This window comes from Cibotium barometz, chromosome 26, assembly GCF_041138505.1.
Source record: "Cibotium barometz isolate CiBa-2024 chromosome 26, ASM4113850v1, whole genome shotgun sequence".
Classification (NCBI taxonomy): domain Eukaryota; kingdom Viridiplantae; phylum Streptophyta; class Polypodiopsida; order Cyatheales; family Cibotiaceae; genus Cibotium; species Cibotium barometz.
Window position 1 is genome coordinate 2,382,633 of NC_141071.1, and position 18,782 is coordinate 2,401,414.

The 18,782-nt window shown below is 50.1% G+C and overlaps 1 protein-coding gene across 5 annotated transcripts in view; it reads right to left on the reverse strand.

The window, feature by feature from the left end:
- Positions 1–18,782, reverse strand: part of LOC147623571 (G-protein coupled receptor) — a 67,638-nt gene that overhangs the window by 13,748 nt on the left and 35,108 nt on the right. For all 5 annotated transcript variants that reach the window (XM_086820143.1, XM_086820144.1, XM_086820142.1 and 2 more), the window contains 2 exons: positions 12,511–12,579; positions 12,346–12,391 (listed from right to left, as the gene is read on the reverse strand). In XM_086820143.1, the coding sequence (XP_086676269.1) occupies positions 12,346–12,391; positions 12,511–12,579 (115 nt within the window). The remainder of the gene's footprint in view (positions 1–12,345; positions 12,392–12,510; positions 12,580–18,782) is intronic.

Genomic DNA, 18,782 nt, shown 5'->3' on the forward strand with positions numbered 1-18,782 from the left:
GCAAGATTTTGGATTAGTGACTCTCCACAGAGAGATTGGGGTTTACCTGGACTGAGAGAGGATGCACTACCAGATATCTTGGCTGTCAAGTTGGCATTGACATCTCACCTACACAACAGTTCGCCCCTGTGCTCATGAGCATTAAAAGCAAACTTCAGCATTGGAGTAGCAGGAAGCTTGATTTGGCCTCTAGAGCCTTGGTAGCTACCCAAGTGCTGTTGGCGACTTCTTGGTTTCTCACATCGTGCTGGGATGTTTCATAAGGGATGCATAGGTCAGCTTCGGCTTATTCGGAACTTCCTTTGGTCAGGATTAGATGGCACTGTACACACCAGGGCAAGAGTGGCTTGGGATACCATTATTATGCCTAAGCAAGAGGGAGGATTGAACATCATTGACCTAGACATGCAGTATAAGGCTTTACTTTGTAAGCTCCTAGTCATAGGATTTCTTCCCGGCACTGAGCCTTGGAAGGACTTCTTATGTAGTAGATTATGAGGTGCATTACAATTAGGGGAGGTGATTGGACTTATAGCCCACGTTTTATCTTCTCGGATGCAGAGCACCGACCATCTTCTTCGCCCTTGGTGAGATCTCTTTTGCGAGCCTAGGATTGCATGAGGAGCTTCTTGGTTCATATTCCTCCATGGTCAGTTGAGGAGGCTTACAGGCAGCCCATTGTGTGGAATGACTTGATCTTAGATGAATTTGGTAGACCTCTTGGAGCAGCCACACATATCCAATGGGCTGCCTTGGCGACTCTTCTCCCCTTAGTGTTGGATTGGAAAAGGCTCATGAGTCTCACGGAGGATGAAAAAATGCTTCGCACCTAGCACTTCAGAGACACTAGTCGTACGATTATGTAGGTGAATGCAGCCATACCTAACCACTGGATCATAGGGAACTTTGTGGAAGGGCCTCATCACTTATGGTTTGGGGTATTCTCAGGAACAAGGGTACCTATTCAGGTCATGTGCCTCCCCATTTTGGGTGAGGATGATGTACCGGTTTTCTACTCCATTCAAGATAGATGGCTCTTGGAGAGAAGTCTTGAGTAGGATATCATTGAGGGTCTGGTGGTTTGGCCGGTGAGAGTGGTGTGCAAGGCAGGAAAGCACATCTAGATTGATCCATCTCAAGGAATGATTACGGACTCTTGGAGTCTTTGGTTATATGATGGGTGTCCTATCAGATACTTGCAATGGTACCTTGGTGAGTGGGAGTGGAGGGATGCTTTCAACCCCATGAAAATCATGCCCTTCTTTAGTTACATTGTGCGGAACGCCAGACACTTGGTTCTAGGACAAATCCAGAGAGTCCCTACTTCTAGACCGCATTGGGAGGCTTATGGGATCACCCTTGACATCCACGGAGATTTTTGGTAGAGGTTGTGGCACTCATACAAGGATACGAAGATTCCCTCTTTTATTTGGCTTTCTCTACATGGTGGACTTGCCACCAGCCAGTAGAGATTGATCATTGGTGCTAGCCTAGCCTGTTCAAGATGTGCAAGAACTTCAAAGACAGTTTACCATTATCTTATGGGAGTGCAGAGAGGCACAAATGATCTAGACTGCAATAGCACACCTTCTTGTAAGAATGAGGAGAGATGCCTAGATTTTTTTGTTGCTATTGTTTGGTTGACACAGCCGTGCTTGCAAATCAGGTTTGAAGGGAATGACGGAGATATGATCATGCGGGTTTCCCAGGGAGTGGGTCGGCCGTATCTTCTTTAGGACATGCCAGAGTCAGGCTACGTACCTCCAGCACAGAGACATTGCATGGGAGATTATTGCTAGCATCACAGTGTGGCACATCTTGAAAGTCTCATGGGATAGCCAACCGCCCAACCACTGCAGCGATGGGATCCAATTAGAAATTTGGTTAGGTTTTATCCCGGGAACTGCCTGCTTGTCTCCTCAGCCTCTGGCCGCTCCTGTCTGCCCCGCCATTCTCTCGTTGCTGCATGTTCGTGGAGCTGCTGTCTATACCAGACCGGGTGTTGCTGTTCAGTCAGTTTGTGCCTCATCATCTTCTCCTCCGGCCTCCACTCCAACTTCCATGTCTCCATCTTCTACTCCAGCAACCTCTACAGCAGCAGCTCAAGGCACTCTCCATCTAAGAAGTATTTTCAGTCTACTCTCTATTTCTTGAAAAATAAAAAATCTCAGTTCTGAATTTCATTTACCTCTCTATCTTGTACAGGAGTAGACACTGCCAAATATGGTAAGACCTTCCCATCTCTCTCATAATTGTCTATGCTTTCATGCTATCTACCACCATTGATCACCAATGATGTAGATCATGGGGTAATGTCATGACTATTTGTCTACATGTACTTATCTTTGTCCCTATCCAAGAGGCACCCCTGCATTACTCACCCTAGCAAGAGGATTGCCCTTGAGGAGGGATTATCAGTCAAGGTCCATCTCTCTGTCTATCTACAATCAATCAGTCTCTCTGTCTATGTGTCTATCTTGTGTGATCTTACAGTCACATGTATCTGACACTCTGTCTATCAGTCTATATGCCTCTCTTTTGTGGATTAGCTACCCACATTCTCTTGGCATTTTCTGTCTATGTCCCCATTTATCTTCTATCTGTCAGACTCTCTCATGTCTATCTGACAGTCTCTCTCTCTGCGGGACCACTCTACTGGCTGATTGTCTCTCTCTCTGCCTGTCTATGATCCACTCTTGTACCTACCCTTGTGGACCCATATGAGGATATCACTTGAGGAGGGGTGTCTTAGGATCTTTGTCTGTCATGTCTTATGTCTTGTCTCTCAGTCTATAGGTCTTTATGTCTGTCTTCTAGTCTTGTCTTTCTGTCTTCCTCCTAGTGTCCACTTAAGGAGGGTGTTGGAAATAAGTGCACACTAGGTGTACTATTTCTCTAGTCTACATTTGTCTAGTTTCAGTTTTGTCTTGAGTCTTGAGTGTGTGCCATGTGGCACCTCTACATTTATCCCATAAGCACTCTCGCTCATGGTCTTGTACTTGGCCCTATTTATTCAGGGGTCACATCAATGGAAAGCATCTCTCAGTTTTGCTTCATTCCTTTGCAGTCTTCCTCATGTTTTAGTTTAGTATGATACCATGCTAGATTTCTAACAGGCTAGATGCACTGAGGCCATGGAGGGCACTTTGGTTTATGACACCCAGTGCATTTGCAGGATTTGGTGTGATCTTATCCACAAGCTCATGGCCACTTGGGCCATGCTTCACGGATCTTTGAGAGCCGCAGAGAGAAAACGTGGATGTTGGCAGCACAAGGCACCCGATCGGTTGAGATGTCCCCTTGCTTGGTCTGAAATCTCCCTTTTGTAAAAAAAAATTCATACTTAATAGAAGTCTCTTTTCTGAAAAAAAAAAAGTCTCACTTCCATCCTAAGTGATCATGATTTAGAAAAAAAGAAAGTTCTATTAACCTCTAGAAAAAATCCCGAAGGGTCTATGAGACCCAAAGTGTTACAATGTGTCCATGCAGTGACCGAATCACGGCAAAAAGCAACTAGATCTAGAAGAAAAAACAACCATGTAAGTGCCATGATACAATGGTATAATGATAGAATGTGCTTTTCTAACCCTCGCATGTGAGAGCCATAGCCACTAATTTTTTCAAATCCCTTCTCACGGGTGGCCCCTTATCCTCACAGGTGGTGGATGCATGAGAGTAGGTCTAGTAGCACACTAAAGACAGGGTTTCCCCTGCTCTCCGGACTTTCTTATTGACTCCCTTCGCAACTGAGGAGCTGGCGGAGGCCTTGTCAGCTCTTCCTAGGGGCAAATGCGCAGGAGCGGATGGGCGTCTAGGCTCCTTTTTCCTTCGTCACTGGGATCTCATGGAAGGCAGCCTTAGAGCAGCCTTCAATGAGATTATGACCACGGGTTCTATGCTGGAGCAGCTTTCACGGGGTCTAATACACTCGATTCCTAAAAAGGAGGGTGGTGACAGATTGGAAATTCAGTAGTGGAGACCCATCACCCTCCTCGCGACAGCCTACGAGATTTTGGCCACCAGCCAGAGACTTGAGCCCTTCCTCCCCGACTTGATTCATGGTACTTCGAGAGGTTTTGTTCAAGATCAGAGCATTCTAGACAACATCTTCACTTTCTGGGAGGCGACAGCTTCGGCCAAATGCAGCAACAAGATATCATTGTGCTCCTCTTAGATTTTGAGAAAGCCTATGATAGAGTTCATTGGGGATTTCTGGAGGGTACGATGTGTCGGATGGGTTTTCCGGAGGAGTGGTGGATCCGTGGTGTTTCCGGACTTTACTCCGCCTCTCACAATCCCCGAGTTGGTGTTTAGTTGAGGCTTTCTAGTGGATCCTGAAGGGCACTCCAATCCATTATCTTGGATGCCAAGTGGACATCAGTATCTCATGAGAGCAGCAATCAGCCCCTCTTCTTTTGAGTATTCGGAGGAAGCTTCTATACTAGAGTTCAGCAAGGATTTCCTTAGCTGGCCGAGTGGTGATGGAAAACCAGGTTCTTCTTGTTACCATGTGGTATATTACATCTTACTGGGCCTTCTCCTGGGCCTACATCGGTTAGGTTTTGAGGTTGATCCGCACCTTTCTGTGGGTTGGTAGTGACGGGAGGCCTACTCGGGACAAAGTGGCCTAGAGAGTGATCATACAACCGTGCTGCAGAGGGGGCTTGGGCATCATCGACCCCACCATTCAGAGCCACGCCCTGTTGGGCAAGCTGATTGTTAGAGGACTTCTTGCAAGAAGGAGCCATGGAAGGATTTCCTCCTCGCTAGGATATCCACTTGTACACTAAGTCCAAGCGGCCCTTGGCCACAAAGCACTAGATGGATCTTCACAGAGATGCGGGCCCGTGGTTTCAACCCAACTTTTGAGGATAGATTTGCAGCCAGCCTATTACAACTTTGGGACCGCCCTCCAACAGTCTGTTCTGGTAGTAGCCTCCAAGGAGCGTCTTCGACAATCCTTGATTTGGACCCCTTGATTTGTTTACTTAGTGGTCACATGATAGGGGCTAGGCCTCATGTTTTTTGGGGAGCTTTGAGCATGGGACCTACTAGGTCTCTTGGATTGTCTTAGATAGCTTTCCCCAGTGGCTCAGGAGAGGCCTGACTGGGATCTAGGGCAAAGACAAACTCAACCTCGACATTGGCTTTGTCGTTCCTCCGGAGTGGCTGACCCCAATCCCTAACCTTGTTGCCCCGCAGCATATGGGAGTGTTTACCAAGCATGATATTCTCCTGGCAGTTCATGGTGTGGATGAGAGCTCCGCATTGCTCACATTTTCGATTGGACCTCATGATAGTTTAGTGAGATCACAGCCTCCCTTGGAGAACTTCAAGGGATGCACGTTACCAAGGGTGAGGGTGAGGGGGGTATACCTATATACGCGTTGAGCTGCGAGCTGCTGCCCCTGCCATCGCCCCCCTCGTCTCTGCGTTTAGCCGCCGCCTATGCTCCTTCGCTGCCCTAGCTTCCTCTATGCCCTGGCCCCGTTTCCCCTTCGGCTCCATCTCTGCATTCGTCATTCCTTCAGGCAGTTTCTTTGTTCTTGGGTAACCCTCACTTGGCAAGCCTTAGTCTCTTCTGGTCTTCACCCCTCAGGAGGACTCCATGGCAGCCACTCCGCCATCCCCGAATGAGGCCGTTGTCTCTTGCCTATCCGCCGGCTCCTCGCTATACAATAGTTGCATCTCTAGAGGCCTCAACTTTGGTGTGCAAGCTTGTTGGTAGCCGCCCGGCGCACGGACAACTTACTAACTTAGAGATCTTCTACAGGCTAGCCTCCTTGGAGTGCCTGCAAAGATCACAGACATTCATCCTTTGGGACGTGGCTACTACCCCAGGTTGAATTTGACGCGCCAACGGCGTCAAATAGAGTCATGCAGCTGCCCCATTGCATTGCGTATGGCCCAGGCCTTCTTTGCGAGGTCATAGCATAGCTTCAACCCTGCATCTGACCCACTCATTGGCTTTTCAGGATTTCTTGTGGCAATCTTCTTCCCAGGCCTCAAGAAGGAATACCTTCCTCTTCTCCCGGTGATTGGTAGAGCCATTGGGAGAGTGATGGAATCCCCCCCGCACTGCTGCTTCGTCCCTCGCATGGGCAGCTGGGATTCCATCCCTTCGCATCTGTATTGCCTCGCCGGAGATAGTGCCTCACGTCATATCCCTTCCTTGCCTTCGAGGAGACCCCATCCTGCAAAGAGTGGAGTACTTAGGCCTCCCTGGCCAATGCTTCATTTGCAGGCAAATGGGACACCTTTCCAGAGCTTGCCCTCGGCGCTAGTCTTGGAGACCGCCTCCAGTGGTCCCCCCCCCTAGGTCCCAACTCAGATCATCATCAGAGGGTAGGGAGAGAGGCAGCTGAGAACCATGACTCGACCGCATACAATTCTGTTGCCGGAGATTGGCACACCGTTGGCATGTGCTAGGGCCACCAGCCGACTTTTAGAGCTAAGCACCGCCGTCCCGCACTCTAGGCTGGTAGAGTACAGGAGGATTTGGTTCTGTCAGAGAACCGTTTCAAGCATTTATCGCAATACCCACCTGTCCGCGATGGCCCCCCCAATCACTGCGAGGGTCCCACCTCCAACCCCTTCAGTCTGGCATCCATTACCCTGCCGAGATGACTTCTCAGGTTCTCAGATTCCAGTGAGGCAAAGTGGCCCCACTAAACCCCCAGCGAGCCCCTCCCCACACCCTCCCTCTCTGGTGGATCACTCCCGGCGCTCCCATCTCCCTGTTCCCCCCCTCCCCACTACCCACTCCCACCTCCTTCCGCCTCTCCCGCACCCCCCACCCCGGCCTCCTCCTCATCCTCCATCCTTGTCTTCGACTCTTCTCGCAGCAGTCTCCCCTGCCCTATCCTCTTCTTCTGAGCCTGCATTCCCCCCTCCCTCCGCCTCTCCAGAGCACTCCCCTCACCCTCCAACAATGCCTGATCCAGAGTTGAGGCAACCGGCGAGCTCCGTCCGCCGTTTGATTCATCGATTCGTGGAGCTGGTAGAGATGACTATCGGCACTTCCCTAGTGAGGGCTCTCCCCCCGGAGTCCCGAGGTGGGCCCCCAAGATCTTGGGGCTGCCTGTGGATTACAGTTTCTTCCAATCATTTCCGGTGGAAGGAATTGATATTTTTGAAGAGACAATGGCTCCCATTCGGATCTGTGTGGCGATTCATCATTCCAGGCCATCCACGCCAGAGAGTGGCGTGATGATCTTCTCCTTTCCCTTGAGTGCTGCCTTGGGGATGGAGTGGGATTCGGAGTAGGTGGCTGCCGTCTTCCAGGGGCAAGCAGTAGATGTATCACACCATCTTCATGATTTGTGCATCACCGACGTGCTCACCCATCTCTGGCCCCTAGATCGATGGAGCTGGGAGGCTGAGGCCATAGAGATCAGGACGGGGAGGTGGTGTCTTCCAGCTTGGAGGTGCTGCTCTTTGTGTCCCTTCATATCTTAGTTGCAGTACCCCTCCCCCCCCTCTTACAGATATCTTCATTGTGATCGATGGAGTTTAGAGTACGCCTACTCTCACGCTCGAACAAAGTGGCGACACATGGAGGACAAGATCCGTGGCCACTTGGCACACCTTTGCCCCACGACCAATTGTGATTACTCCCCATCGAAACCCACGCCCAAGACTCTTCGAGCAGAGGGCAGTTCTGATAGTTTCGCCTCCCATAGAGATTGATATAAGGATATCCTCATGGAACATTTAGGGTTTAGGGGGGCCTCAGTGCTTTCAGAGGCGAGGCATCCTTAGAGGAGAGCTACATAGAGCTATAGTTGTTGGGGGACCCATTGACATTCTCTTTCTCTAGGAGCACCATTTTTTTGAGGGACGTACTCCCCGCGCTGTGAGAAGATTTTACTAGGTAGGAGTCACACTTTTTGATCTCCCTCTTTCGGCCCCTTTGGGACGTAGGGAGGAGTTTGTATTTCTGTGAGCAGGAAGCTCTTGCCGACGCCGGGCAGGCTCAGGTGTCATAGTCTCTGGGCATGCGTAGTGGTTTACCATTAGGATTGGAGAGGACTATGTGGGCTTCCTCAATGTTGATGCCCCAAACACTGCAACAGGTAGAGCCATCTTTTGGAGTACAGTCCAGTCAGGCCCTTCCTCAGGTTGACTTATGGTGCATGGGTGGAGACTTTACCATGATCGAGTCAACAGAGGACAGACTCGGAGGAGGCACGGCAACAGTCTCAGGCGGAGAGTACTCTTCATGGGAGGACTTGACCCTAGCACTCAGGGGATAGGACCCTTGGCATCTACCAGAGTTTGGACGCAACCCAGGTAGCCTGTGCTTCTCGTGGTCCGATAGGAGGAGTACGGGCGCCAACCTCTCTTGACTTGATAGATTCTACGTGGATGAGTGGGCTTGCGGTCATGGAGGCATGATTGGCATCTTGGCAGGCACCACTTTCTCTGCTCATGCTCCAATTATTTTGTCCTTGGGAGATCCCTAGAGCCTGGACAGGCATGTGAGCACTAGGATTCTAGACAGCCTCATATAGGACCCTGAGATCTGCACAGCAGCAGGATAAAGCAAATATGGGCGAGACTGGATTTTATCTCAGGTTCTACCGCCTTCACGTTGGATGCGGGCCTCAACGAGATCAACATATTTTTGCAAGAGGCAACACAGAGCAGATTGGAGGGATTTCCTGAGCAGGAGAGGAGCATTTGGAGGGGACTTGCTTCTCTCCAGCGTCTTCAGGAGGAGAGTCTCCCCGATAGCCCTGTGGATTGAGAGCCAGCTTGCTGCTACTCATACAAAGATTAGATCCATCGAGGAGAGGAGGGAAGAGTAAAGATACCATGCTAGAGCTTCCTTTTGGACCCAAGCCGGAGATAGAGTCATGGGGGACTTCTCTGAGATTGCAAGCCCCTATAGGCAGAGAGATGGTATAAGCAAGTTGCATGGCCAAGCTAGAGCTATTGTTTCTAACCCCGCATGTGAGAGCCATTGCCACTAATTTTTTTTAATCCCTCCTCACTAGTACCCCATTATCCCCACAGGTGGTGGACGTGCGTGAGAGGGTCTGGTGGCACATGAGAGAGGTGGTTCTCGCCAGTCTGCGGACCTTCTTATTGACTCCCTTCATAGCAGAGGAGCTGGCAGAGGCATTGACGGCTGTCCCTAGGGGAAAATGCCCGGGGCGGACAGGCTTCCAATTTCCTTCTTCGCCACTGGGATCTCATGAAGGCGGCCTTCGAGCAGCCTTCAACGAGATTATGATTATAGATGCCATGCCACAGAGGCTTTCAGAGGGTTTGATTCACTTGATTCCTAAGAAAGGTGGTGATAGATTGGAGATCGACCCGTGGAGACCCATCACCCTCCTTGGGACCGCCTACAAGATTTTTAGCCACGGCCATCAGCCGAAGACTTCAACCTTTCCTCCCTGACTTGATCCATGCCACTCATATAGGTTCTGTACAGGATCGGAGAATTTTGGATAACATCTTCACTTTCTGGGAAGCGACAACTTCGGCTAGGATGCAGCAGCAGGACCTCATTGTGCCCCTCCTAGATTTTGAGAAAGCTTATGATAGAGTTCATTGGAGCTTTCTGGAGGACACGATGTACAAGATTGGTGGGGTTCCCAGTGGAGTGGATCCGCGGTGTTTCAGGACTTTACTCAGCCTCTCACAGTCAGGTTCTCATTCATAAAAGAAAGTTGTGCACAGCTGACACCGCATAGAGGCCATAATGGGATGACCCGCCTTGGAGTATTTTATTACCCAAGGAGAAAATATAATGTACAAGCTTTAAGGGCCTTACTCTCCCCACGGGAGATGCCAGATTATCCAAATACGAATGCCATAACACAGCCCAACATGAGGCAACCATAAAATTCAGCTAGTACATAGGCTGTAGAAATGCCGAGCCAACAATATAATCCATCTACCTCCGTGTGGGTACTGATTCTTCCCCAAAAATCACCCGTCTTCATGCAATAGAGCTGGTACAACCGGTACAACAATAACATGGATTGGTACACAGGTACAAAGTCTGAAACAGTAGATATAGCCCTCCATTCAGCCGGTACAGCAAGTACATGGACTGATACAGCAGATACAACTCTCCATTCAGCCAGTACAGCAAGTACATGGGATGGTACGGAAGATGCAACCCTCAAGCGAGATAGTAGGTACAACCCTCCATTCAGCGGGTACAGCAAGTACATGGGTTGGCACAACAAATACAACTCTCCATTCAGCTGGTACAGCCCTCCATTCAGCCAGTACAGCAAGTACATCAGTTTGTATAGCAGATCCAACCCTCAAATCAGTCGGTACAACCCTTCATTCAACTAGTACAAAAAGCACATGGGTTGGTACAGTAGATACAACCCTCAACCATAGATCACATGCTCGAAATTGCCAACCTTCCAACACCCTCCCTCGATTCGAGCAGCCAATACAGCCTTCCATTCAGGCGGTACAGCAAGGACATGGGCTCATACAACAGATACAACCCTAAAATCAGCCTATACACCCCCCCATTCAGTCGATATAGCAAGTACATGGGCTGATATTGCAGATACAACCCTCAAATCAATCTTAATGCAACTGGTATAGTACATAAATCAGCCGGTGCAGCCATCAAGAGGTGATAGAAATACAGAAACCTTTTGTTGAGGGGAGTGTAGGAACTCTCCATAAAGTGTTGTAGACAAGAATGTAACCATCATAGTAAACGGTAGTCTGCAGCAAGAGAGCCTCCCCAAATGACGAGAGAGGGCTTCAATTTATAGATTTGTGCCTCCCATGAGCTAGAAAAGAGAAGGCTATAATGACAAGTGAAAAGCCACACAATAGCTGAATTGACAAGTGTGAGCCCACTTGTCTCAACTTTTACATTTAAAAATATCCCAACTAGTAGCCCATTTGTCATAGTTGCTTTGGCAACTCTTGGTATTTGTTCAATTAGAGACATAATGACTTGAATAGAATTTTCATTGGAGTCAGGCCAAAAATAGCAACTCTCCTCAGTGTGATCCTTTGTATTCCAAGATAATCCCCCATTCCCAAAGCTTGTACTTTCCAAATATTTACACATCCTGGCCTTTTATACTGGGAAATGTCCATGTTGGTGACACACACTCTACCCACAATCGAATGACTGCTATCACCACCACCACAACTCCAGTGGCACCCTGGAACCCCAGTCCCACACTGACCAACAGTAAGACCTCATGCAAAGGTAGGGCCACACCCTTTTATGAGGACAACCACCACAAGGGTATTGGATTCCTGTGATGGCAGATATGACCTGCATAACCCCCATAGAATCTCTTCATCGGGATGAGATGGTCTCATCTTAGCTTAGTAAGAGAAGTCTCTGAGAATAAAATATCATCATACCACTCAAGCCACCTACATAGGAATATGCATGGCTCTGATGATGAAGGCATGGCTATAAGAAGAACAATACAGTGAACTTTTCTGATAAGAAATGTTGGGATTTCTTGGTCGTCCCTGAAAAATCTATGGAGTTTTTCTTTAAGTGTCCTGACCCGTGAAGGTGGAGCAACAGATTCCATTGGTTGCTCAAGCCTGAATGGGGATCTTTTGCTAATGCTGAAAATGTGAGCTTAGCACGTATATATGTTAATAGAAAGCAGCAATGCATTAAGTGCATTGCCATTTTTCCAAAGCAAGGTGATTCGCACAATGAATGTTGACAAACTCAAAAAATCAATTGGGAGATCCGTACACAAACAACTATTTTGATAAATAAATCTCAGCAAAAGGTGATGCATAATCAGCTGCCTCCTTGGAAGAAGAAACACTTTGCCCTTACGTGCCCTTAAGTGATGATACTATTTGCTGACCTAGACAGCAGCACATTTAGCAATCTCTCTGTTCTAACCCTCCCTTGTGAGATGTTTTTTTCAAAAAGAGGTGTGGCTCCAATTATGCCTTGTTAATTAGGCTGGATACAGAACAGTACCTTACCATCACCAGGGTCCATCCAGTCCACCTCGGAGTGATGGACCAGCAAAGGGATGCATGGGAAATCTTGCCCATCCAATTTCTGACCTGTACCACGTGAGGGGAGTGTTCTGTATCTGACATGACCCTCCTATTTGTGACCATTTTAGAAGGAATACCTCTGTGACTTGGTAAACTTCCGTTAAGACTGGTAGCTATACTATATGCCTTGTATGGATTGAAAATTTTGAAGATTTTAGGTTATGTTAATGTGCACAACAATCTTGCTGTTTTCCAGACCAGAAAATCATTTTCATCATTTTGCATCTCTGGTTTCCTTTTCCAAAGTCTTTTTAAAAGTTACATAAATAGTGCACCAAATGCTTGAAGCAAACATGTACTCACCATTGCACAAGACTGCAAAAGGACAAGTACCACATATTATTTTTACCTGCACAACGAAAGAAACCCTGTTGAAGTTGATGGTTGCTTCATTAACCATTATCCAAATGTTTCACAAAAAAAATTTGCATGAAAAATTTGACACCAGAGGTATGTTGGGGGTCATGCCTCAGCCTCGCGTCCTGTCAATTCATATCCATTATGTTCACAAAGCTTCAAGTCACCGTACTTGTATTGCTGAAACAACACATATGAGATTATAATCTTTAGATCTGATATGTCCTATCTCAATAGCATGATGAGCTATCATGAGACTAGACTCTAGAGCATTAGTCTGCAACAGAGAAAAACAACCCCATTTTTAATCGTGTTCATGGAAACTGTTACGACCCTATGTTTTTCTCTGGACAGTATGTAGGTGTGCACGGGGACATGGTGGACAGTGTGAATGGCACCAGTTTGGGGCCAAGTGACTAAAGTCTCTTCACATAACCCAAGGGGACACAGGGTTAGAGGGGACAAAGGTTTAAAAGCCTTAAAAATCAAAGAACAACCCTTTTTGAAAGGAATCGTGGCCCACATGCTATTATGGGGGGCATACACATTTTTTTTTGAGAGTTGGACTAGCACGCTTCTTCTCTCTCTCTCTTGCTTTTCGGAAAAGGCTGCTGGTGGGCTGTGCTGGAACACATACAGGCGCTGCTGAATACCAGGTGCTGGTTTGCTTTTTGGAGAGAGTGGATAGTTGGCTGCTGTACTGCAGAATATATGCCCAGGCGGCCAAGGGCTGGTTGCTCTGGACACACAGGCGGCCAGGGGGGCTGGTTTCTCTGGACACATAGGCAGCATGGTGCTGAATTGTGCGCCTACTCTGGCTGGCTAGGAATTGGGCAGCATAAACATGTGCGTTTTCTCTCTTAGAAAAGGGGGCTGGACAGCAGGTTGGAAGGAGGCGCAGGGCTGAAGGCGGCTGCAGGAAGTGCACAGCCATGTGGGTTTCTCTCTCTCCTACATACTTGTGGGGCATCAACTTGGTGTTTGGTGGTTCCGAACACATGAACACAGACATCATGTCGATGGCGTTCAACGGATGGAACTTTCAGCTTCTCTTTGCTTTGGTTGAGGACTGTTTTGGAAAGTGTTTATGGACTGTTTCGTGGCAGTGCATGTGGCTACGAACATGAGCAATTCCGAGGCTATTTTGAGACTGTTTATGGGCTGTTTTTGGTTGCCAGCAAATTCAGCTATGTGCTTGGGTTTCCGGCTGCAAGTAAAGGTCACTTGAAGGTGTTTCTTGGCATGGGAGTGATGCAAGCTCGCATGGCTGCATGCTCATGGAGCAGATTGTTTTCTTCCTGCTGGAAAGGAACATAGGGACCTACAGTTATGGGCATCTCTATGTTTCCAGATGTTTCATGAGGGAACAGGTAACTAGATGTATGCCGTTGTTGGCACTGTTGTTGAATGGTGCTGTGAATGGTTCTGTATGGAGATAGGACAAAGGTTTCAAAGGGAAATAGGCTTAAGGGTTTCATGTGGAAACAGGTCGTAGGTTTCTCGAGGAAACATGTTTCTAGTTCTCCAGGAGATAGGTCACATGCAGGCAATGGGTACAGGAATGGACACATGTTTGGTACAGCCTTGCTTCTGATTGGATAGGGGTTCGGGAATCCATGACTGAGATGGATAGTACCCTTGGAAGGCAGAGAGGGTTGGTACAGATGTGTCGACTGTATAGTATGCTCTGCTGTGATGCGAGTTCTCTTTTGGAAAATAGTTTGGAGTCTTTGTTGTGATGCAAAAGCACTGGATGTGTCAGGGTGTGATGCTGTTCATAGGGTGAGAGGCTATCGATGGTTGTGGCAGCCCTGATCATGGGAGAAAGCTTGCAAGGCTCAATGTGTGGGAGTCTTTTGATGTGAACAATGGCTGGACTTGTTTGTGAATGCCGAGTGGATATAAAGCCATGATGCAGCCTGGTCTTTGCAGGCTTCAGGAGTTCTACTGAGACGGCTGAGTTTCCAGCCTTATTGTAATCAAAGCTCTCTTATAATCAATTAAAGAAATACCGCAAGGGGTGCCACTGCGTTTTGGGACCAATCGGTGTCCGTGTACTGTTTGCAGGAGCACTCTAGCTCCCCTTGTTTGTTTTCCTTTTCTTGGTCCTCAAAGGTGTTGAAGTGTTTTGTGTGCAAGTTTGTTTTTGGACCGCCCTTTGGTTTTGTCTGAAGGTTGGAGGCCGGTTTACAAGGTTCCATTGCCGGGACATCATCGACTTTCTCAGGGAGACAAGCCCGTGATTACTCTTGCCGGGACAATCGCCAACTTTCCTAAGGGGGTGAGCTTGTGGTTGTCTCATGAGAGTCACATCAAAAGTTTCAACATGTGGAAAGTGAAAAGGAAGTGCAGGAGGCAGTGCTGGATTGTGTGTCTTTGCCTATATGAGGTGAAGAGCAAAAGCTAAGGATGACGCTCAGGAGAAAAGACACCAAGGACAAGAAGTAGTCGGCCAAGAACAAGAAGCAGTTGAAGTGTTATGGTGCAAAACATGGGTTGAAGGCTATGGCTTCCGACAGTTTGTCACCGGTGGTATCTTTACGGAGGCTTCATGGGTTCAGAAGGCAACTTCTTTCTATGTTTACCAGTGGTGGTCTACTATGCTTCATTAGGGACTTGGGTGGAGTGCAAGCAAGTTTTGGGTGCTTGAGGATGTATCAAATGAGGCTCAATCGGAAGCGGAGGAACTTGATGAGGTTCTTATTCCCGAGCAGATACTGGCACACAAGTAAAGAAAGGTACGAGGTAAAGTTTCCCTATCTTGTGAAGTTCAAGAACTATTCACCGATGGATGCGAAGTGGATGGAGGAGGGTGACTTTTTTTTTTTTTTTTTTTTCTGGAAAAAAGATCCTTCTATTAGTTAATGAGAAAACGCCATATGGCTACAAAGCTCACCTCGCAAGGAGGGATAAAACACAATGAACACCTGAGCTCCCCCCCGTGGCTGGCCGCTCTCTGGGGGGGGCTACCTAGTAATACATGAAGGAGGTGAGAAAAGCCAAACTGGCGGCCGATAGTGCCAAATGACATCCTCGTCCCTCGCGGTGAGGAAAGGGCCAGGCTGCCAAGTGCGGAGGAAAGCCTTGCGGCGCCCTCTCATGCGATCCGAGTCTCCCTGGAGTTTCCCCCAGTGTCCTCTCAAGGTGTGGATGATGTCCACCCAGAGGGCCTGTATGACCTCCGCCGGTGGAGTCGTCTGGTGGTCAATGGCCTCCCTGCATCGGGCTCTCCATATGTGCCAGGCCGTCATGCTGCTGATCAACTCCCATCTCTGCCCGACCCCCTCCTGAGAGGCTGCCGAGGAGAAGTCTGGCGTCGGAACCACCGCCATCGCCCTGTCAGAGACCTGGATGGTCACACTGCCAGGAGCGTCCTCATATCCAAGTGCAGGGCCGCTATCCGTGGCCCAAGCTACCGCACCCCATGTCACCAACATCTCCCCTGGAGAACCTGCAAAAACCATCCTGAGAGCGCGCTGCCAGACCTGCTGTGCCTGTGGGCAATCCCATAAGCAGTGCCGCTGTGACTCCTGTGCATGATCGCACCGAGGGCAGGACGCTGGGTGTCTACCAAAAGCAAGCCAAGCCCCCACAGCCAATCCTCTATGCGCTGTGAGCCAGAGAAAAAGTGTCACCTTCCGGGGACGGAAGCTGGCCCAAAGGCGCTGCCAGAAGTCCCTAAGAAAGGCAGGGGAGAGCCCCTGTCGCCGCCAATGCTCGGCCGCTGCCGGGGTGCTCTCTATCCTGTGTCTCTGAATCCGCCGCCCCAGCCTCGCTGTGTACTGAAAAAAGGGAATGGCAGGGCTGGTAGGGGCCGAGTAGGGATCTCGCCAAAACCACTCCCCTGGGTCCCACTGAAGGCGAACAAGAGGCTTGCTGTCCCAAGCCCAGAGTCTCCAAGAACAATCCTCCCCTATCGAGGCCGGTGAGGGGTCTACATACCACTGTCTCTGATGAAAGCCGACCACCCGAACCCTCTGAAGGATACAACCCTGGAACCCATCCAAATCTAGTCGTGACCTCTGAAGCTGGCCACCCTCTCCCACTTCGAAAGTGAGTGGGGCGACTCTCTCCGCTGTGCCGCAGACCGCAAGGAGGATCTCATGCCGAGTAAAGACACCCATCCACTGTGGAGGTGAAGGGTCCTGTACTGGGGTCCTCCACTCCCGGGGGATGGCCGCCTCAATATCCTGTCTCATCAACTCTCTGCCCCTCATCCCACTGAGTCTCCTCTCCTGAGCCTCTGGAGGCAGCTGCTGAAAACATATCCAGTCGTCTAGGGACTGGGCTGGGCCGGAGCTCAACGGGCCCCACGACACGTGAGACCGCGAGCCAACCATATGGCCACTGGGGAGACGAATCAAGGGGTTCCAGATCAATGGCTGCCTCAGGCGCTCCTCATCGGTGCCCGGGGGAGTCTGGAAGAGTGCCGGCCTCAGATGCGCCCAGGCCCTCAGAAGGCTGGCTGCAAAACGCTCCTCGAAGCCAAGGCCCACTCCTCTGGAGCGCTGCTCCGTAAAGATCCACCTGATGCTGGGGTTCCAGGGGCCGCTAAGAGACGGAGTGCGGCTGAGCATCCTGGAAACAAGAAGCTCCTTCCACGGCTCAACACCTGGCAGGAGACCACGAACTACCAGCTTGCCAAGCAAAGCTCGGCTTTGGCAAATAGGATCTACAATGCCCAGGCCGCCTCTCTCCCTCGGCTGAGTGATCACAGCCCATGCCACCTTTGCCCTAGCGGGTCGCCCATCGCCTCCGGACCAAAGAAAGTTCCTGATGAGCCTCTGCACCTGGCCAATGCACGCCCGAGAGAAGGCCCAGCAGGAAGTGATGTACCACATGGTAGCGAGCAGAACCTGGTTGGCCACCACTACGCGGCCAGCCAGAGATAAACGAGCAGTACTCCAATACAGAAGCTTCTTCCGAATGCTCAGAAGAAGGGGGGCTATCTGCTGCTCCGGAGAAATATCAATGCCCACATAGCAGCCCAAATAACGCACTGTAGTGCCGGGGGGCAGCCACTGAAAACCATCAACTGGCCTCCAAGTCGGGGGGGGCATAGAACTGACCCACAGCCCACACGACTTGTGCCAGTTGATCAAAGCGCCCGAGGCTCTGCAAAACCTGTCCATGGCTGAGGCGAAGCGGCGGAGGTTCTCCTCACCTCCCTGAAGATAGACAGCAGTGTCATCCGCAAACTCCGAGTCTAGGAGCTCCTCCGAGGTGCGGATGGGAAGCTGGAGGCCCCTCAAACCTGTATCCTGTGCCGTCAAGAAGGTGCTCATGGCCTCCGCCACAAAAAGAAAAAGAAAGGGCGCCAAGGGGCACCCCTGCCGCACCGAGCGCGAAAGCTGGAACCTCTCTCCGCACACACCCTGTATCAGCACCTGGCTATGAGCCGAAGTGTAGAGTGCAGATACCCCACGGATCCACTGAGGGGGGAAGCCCATCCTCTCCATAGTGCCTTCCAAGAAGGCCCAGTCCACCCGATCATATGCCTTCTCGAAGTCGAGAAGGAGCACCACCAAATCCTCCTGCCGAAATCTAGCCAAGGCCGTAGCCTCCCAGAAAGAGAAAATGTTATCCAGAATGCTCCGATCCTGGATGAAGCCTGTCTGCGTGGAGTGGATGATGTCCGGAAGGTGAGGCTGAAGCCGCCTGCTGATCGCCTTAGCTAGGACCTTGTAGGCCGTGCCTAGCAAGGTGATCGGTCTCCACTGTCTAATCTCCAGTCTGTCTCCGCCCTCTTTGGGGATCAAGTGAATCAACCCCTCTGCAATGCTATCCGGCATGACTCCCGTCTCCATAATCTCCTGGAATGCCAATCTGAAGCCCCTATGAAGGAGGCCCCAGTACCTCTGGAAGAAAGCCACTGAAAGACCGTCCTCTCCTGGGCATTTGCCCCGCGGTAATGCCTGAAGAGCCTCCTCCAGCTCTGTATCCGAGAAGGGGGAGAGAAGGGAGTGCTGTAGATGGGCCGGCACAACCGGTCTCGTGAAGCTCCAGACTGCCTCCCTAGCCTCTCTCACCCTGTCGTCTGCCGGCTCAGCAGAGAGAAGAACCCTGTAAAAATCTGTGGCTATCGCCCGCACCCTGGGGGGATCCACCACAACCTGGCCATCAGCCTGACGAAGCCGCCTGAGACCCTCTCGTCTGAAGCGAGGCCCAGTCGCCTCAAAGAAATCCGGAGTCACTCTATCTCGAGCCTGAGTCCAAAAAGAAGACCGAGCATGGAATCGGAACTCCACCCGCCTCTCCTCGATGGATCTGATCTCAGTGCGAGCTGTCTCCATCTGCTCAGAGATCCAAGGACTCAGAGGATCTCTCTCCTGGAGTCTCTGGAGGGACGCTAAACTCCTCCGTAGGCTCCTCTCCTGCTCCCT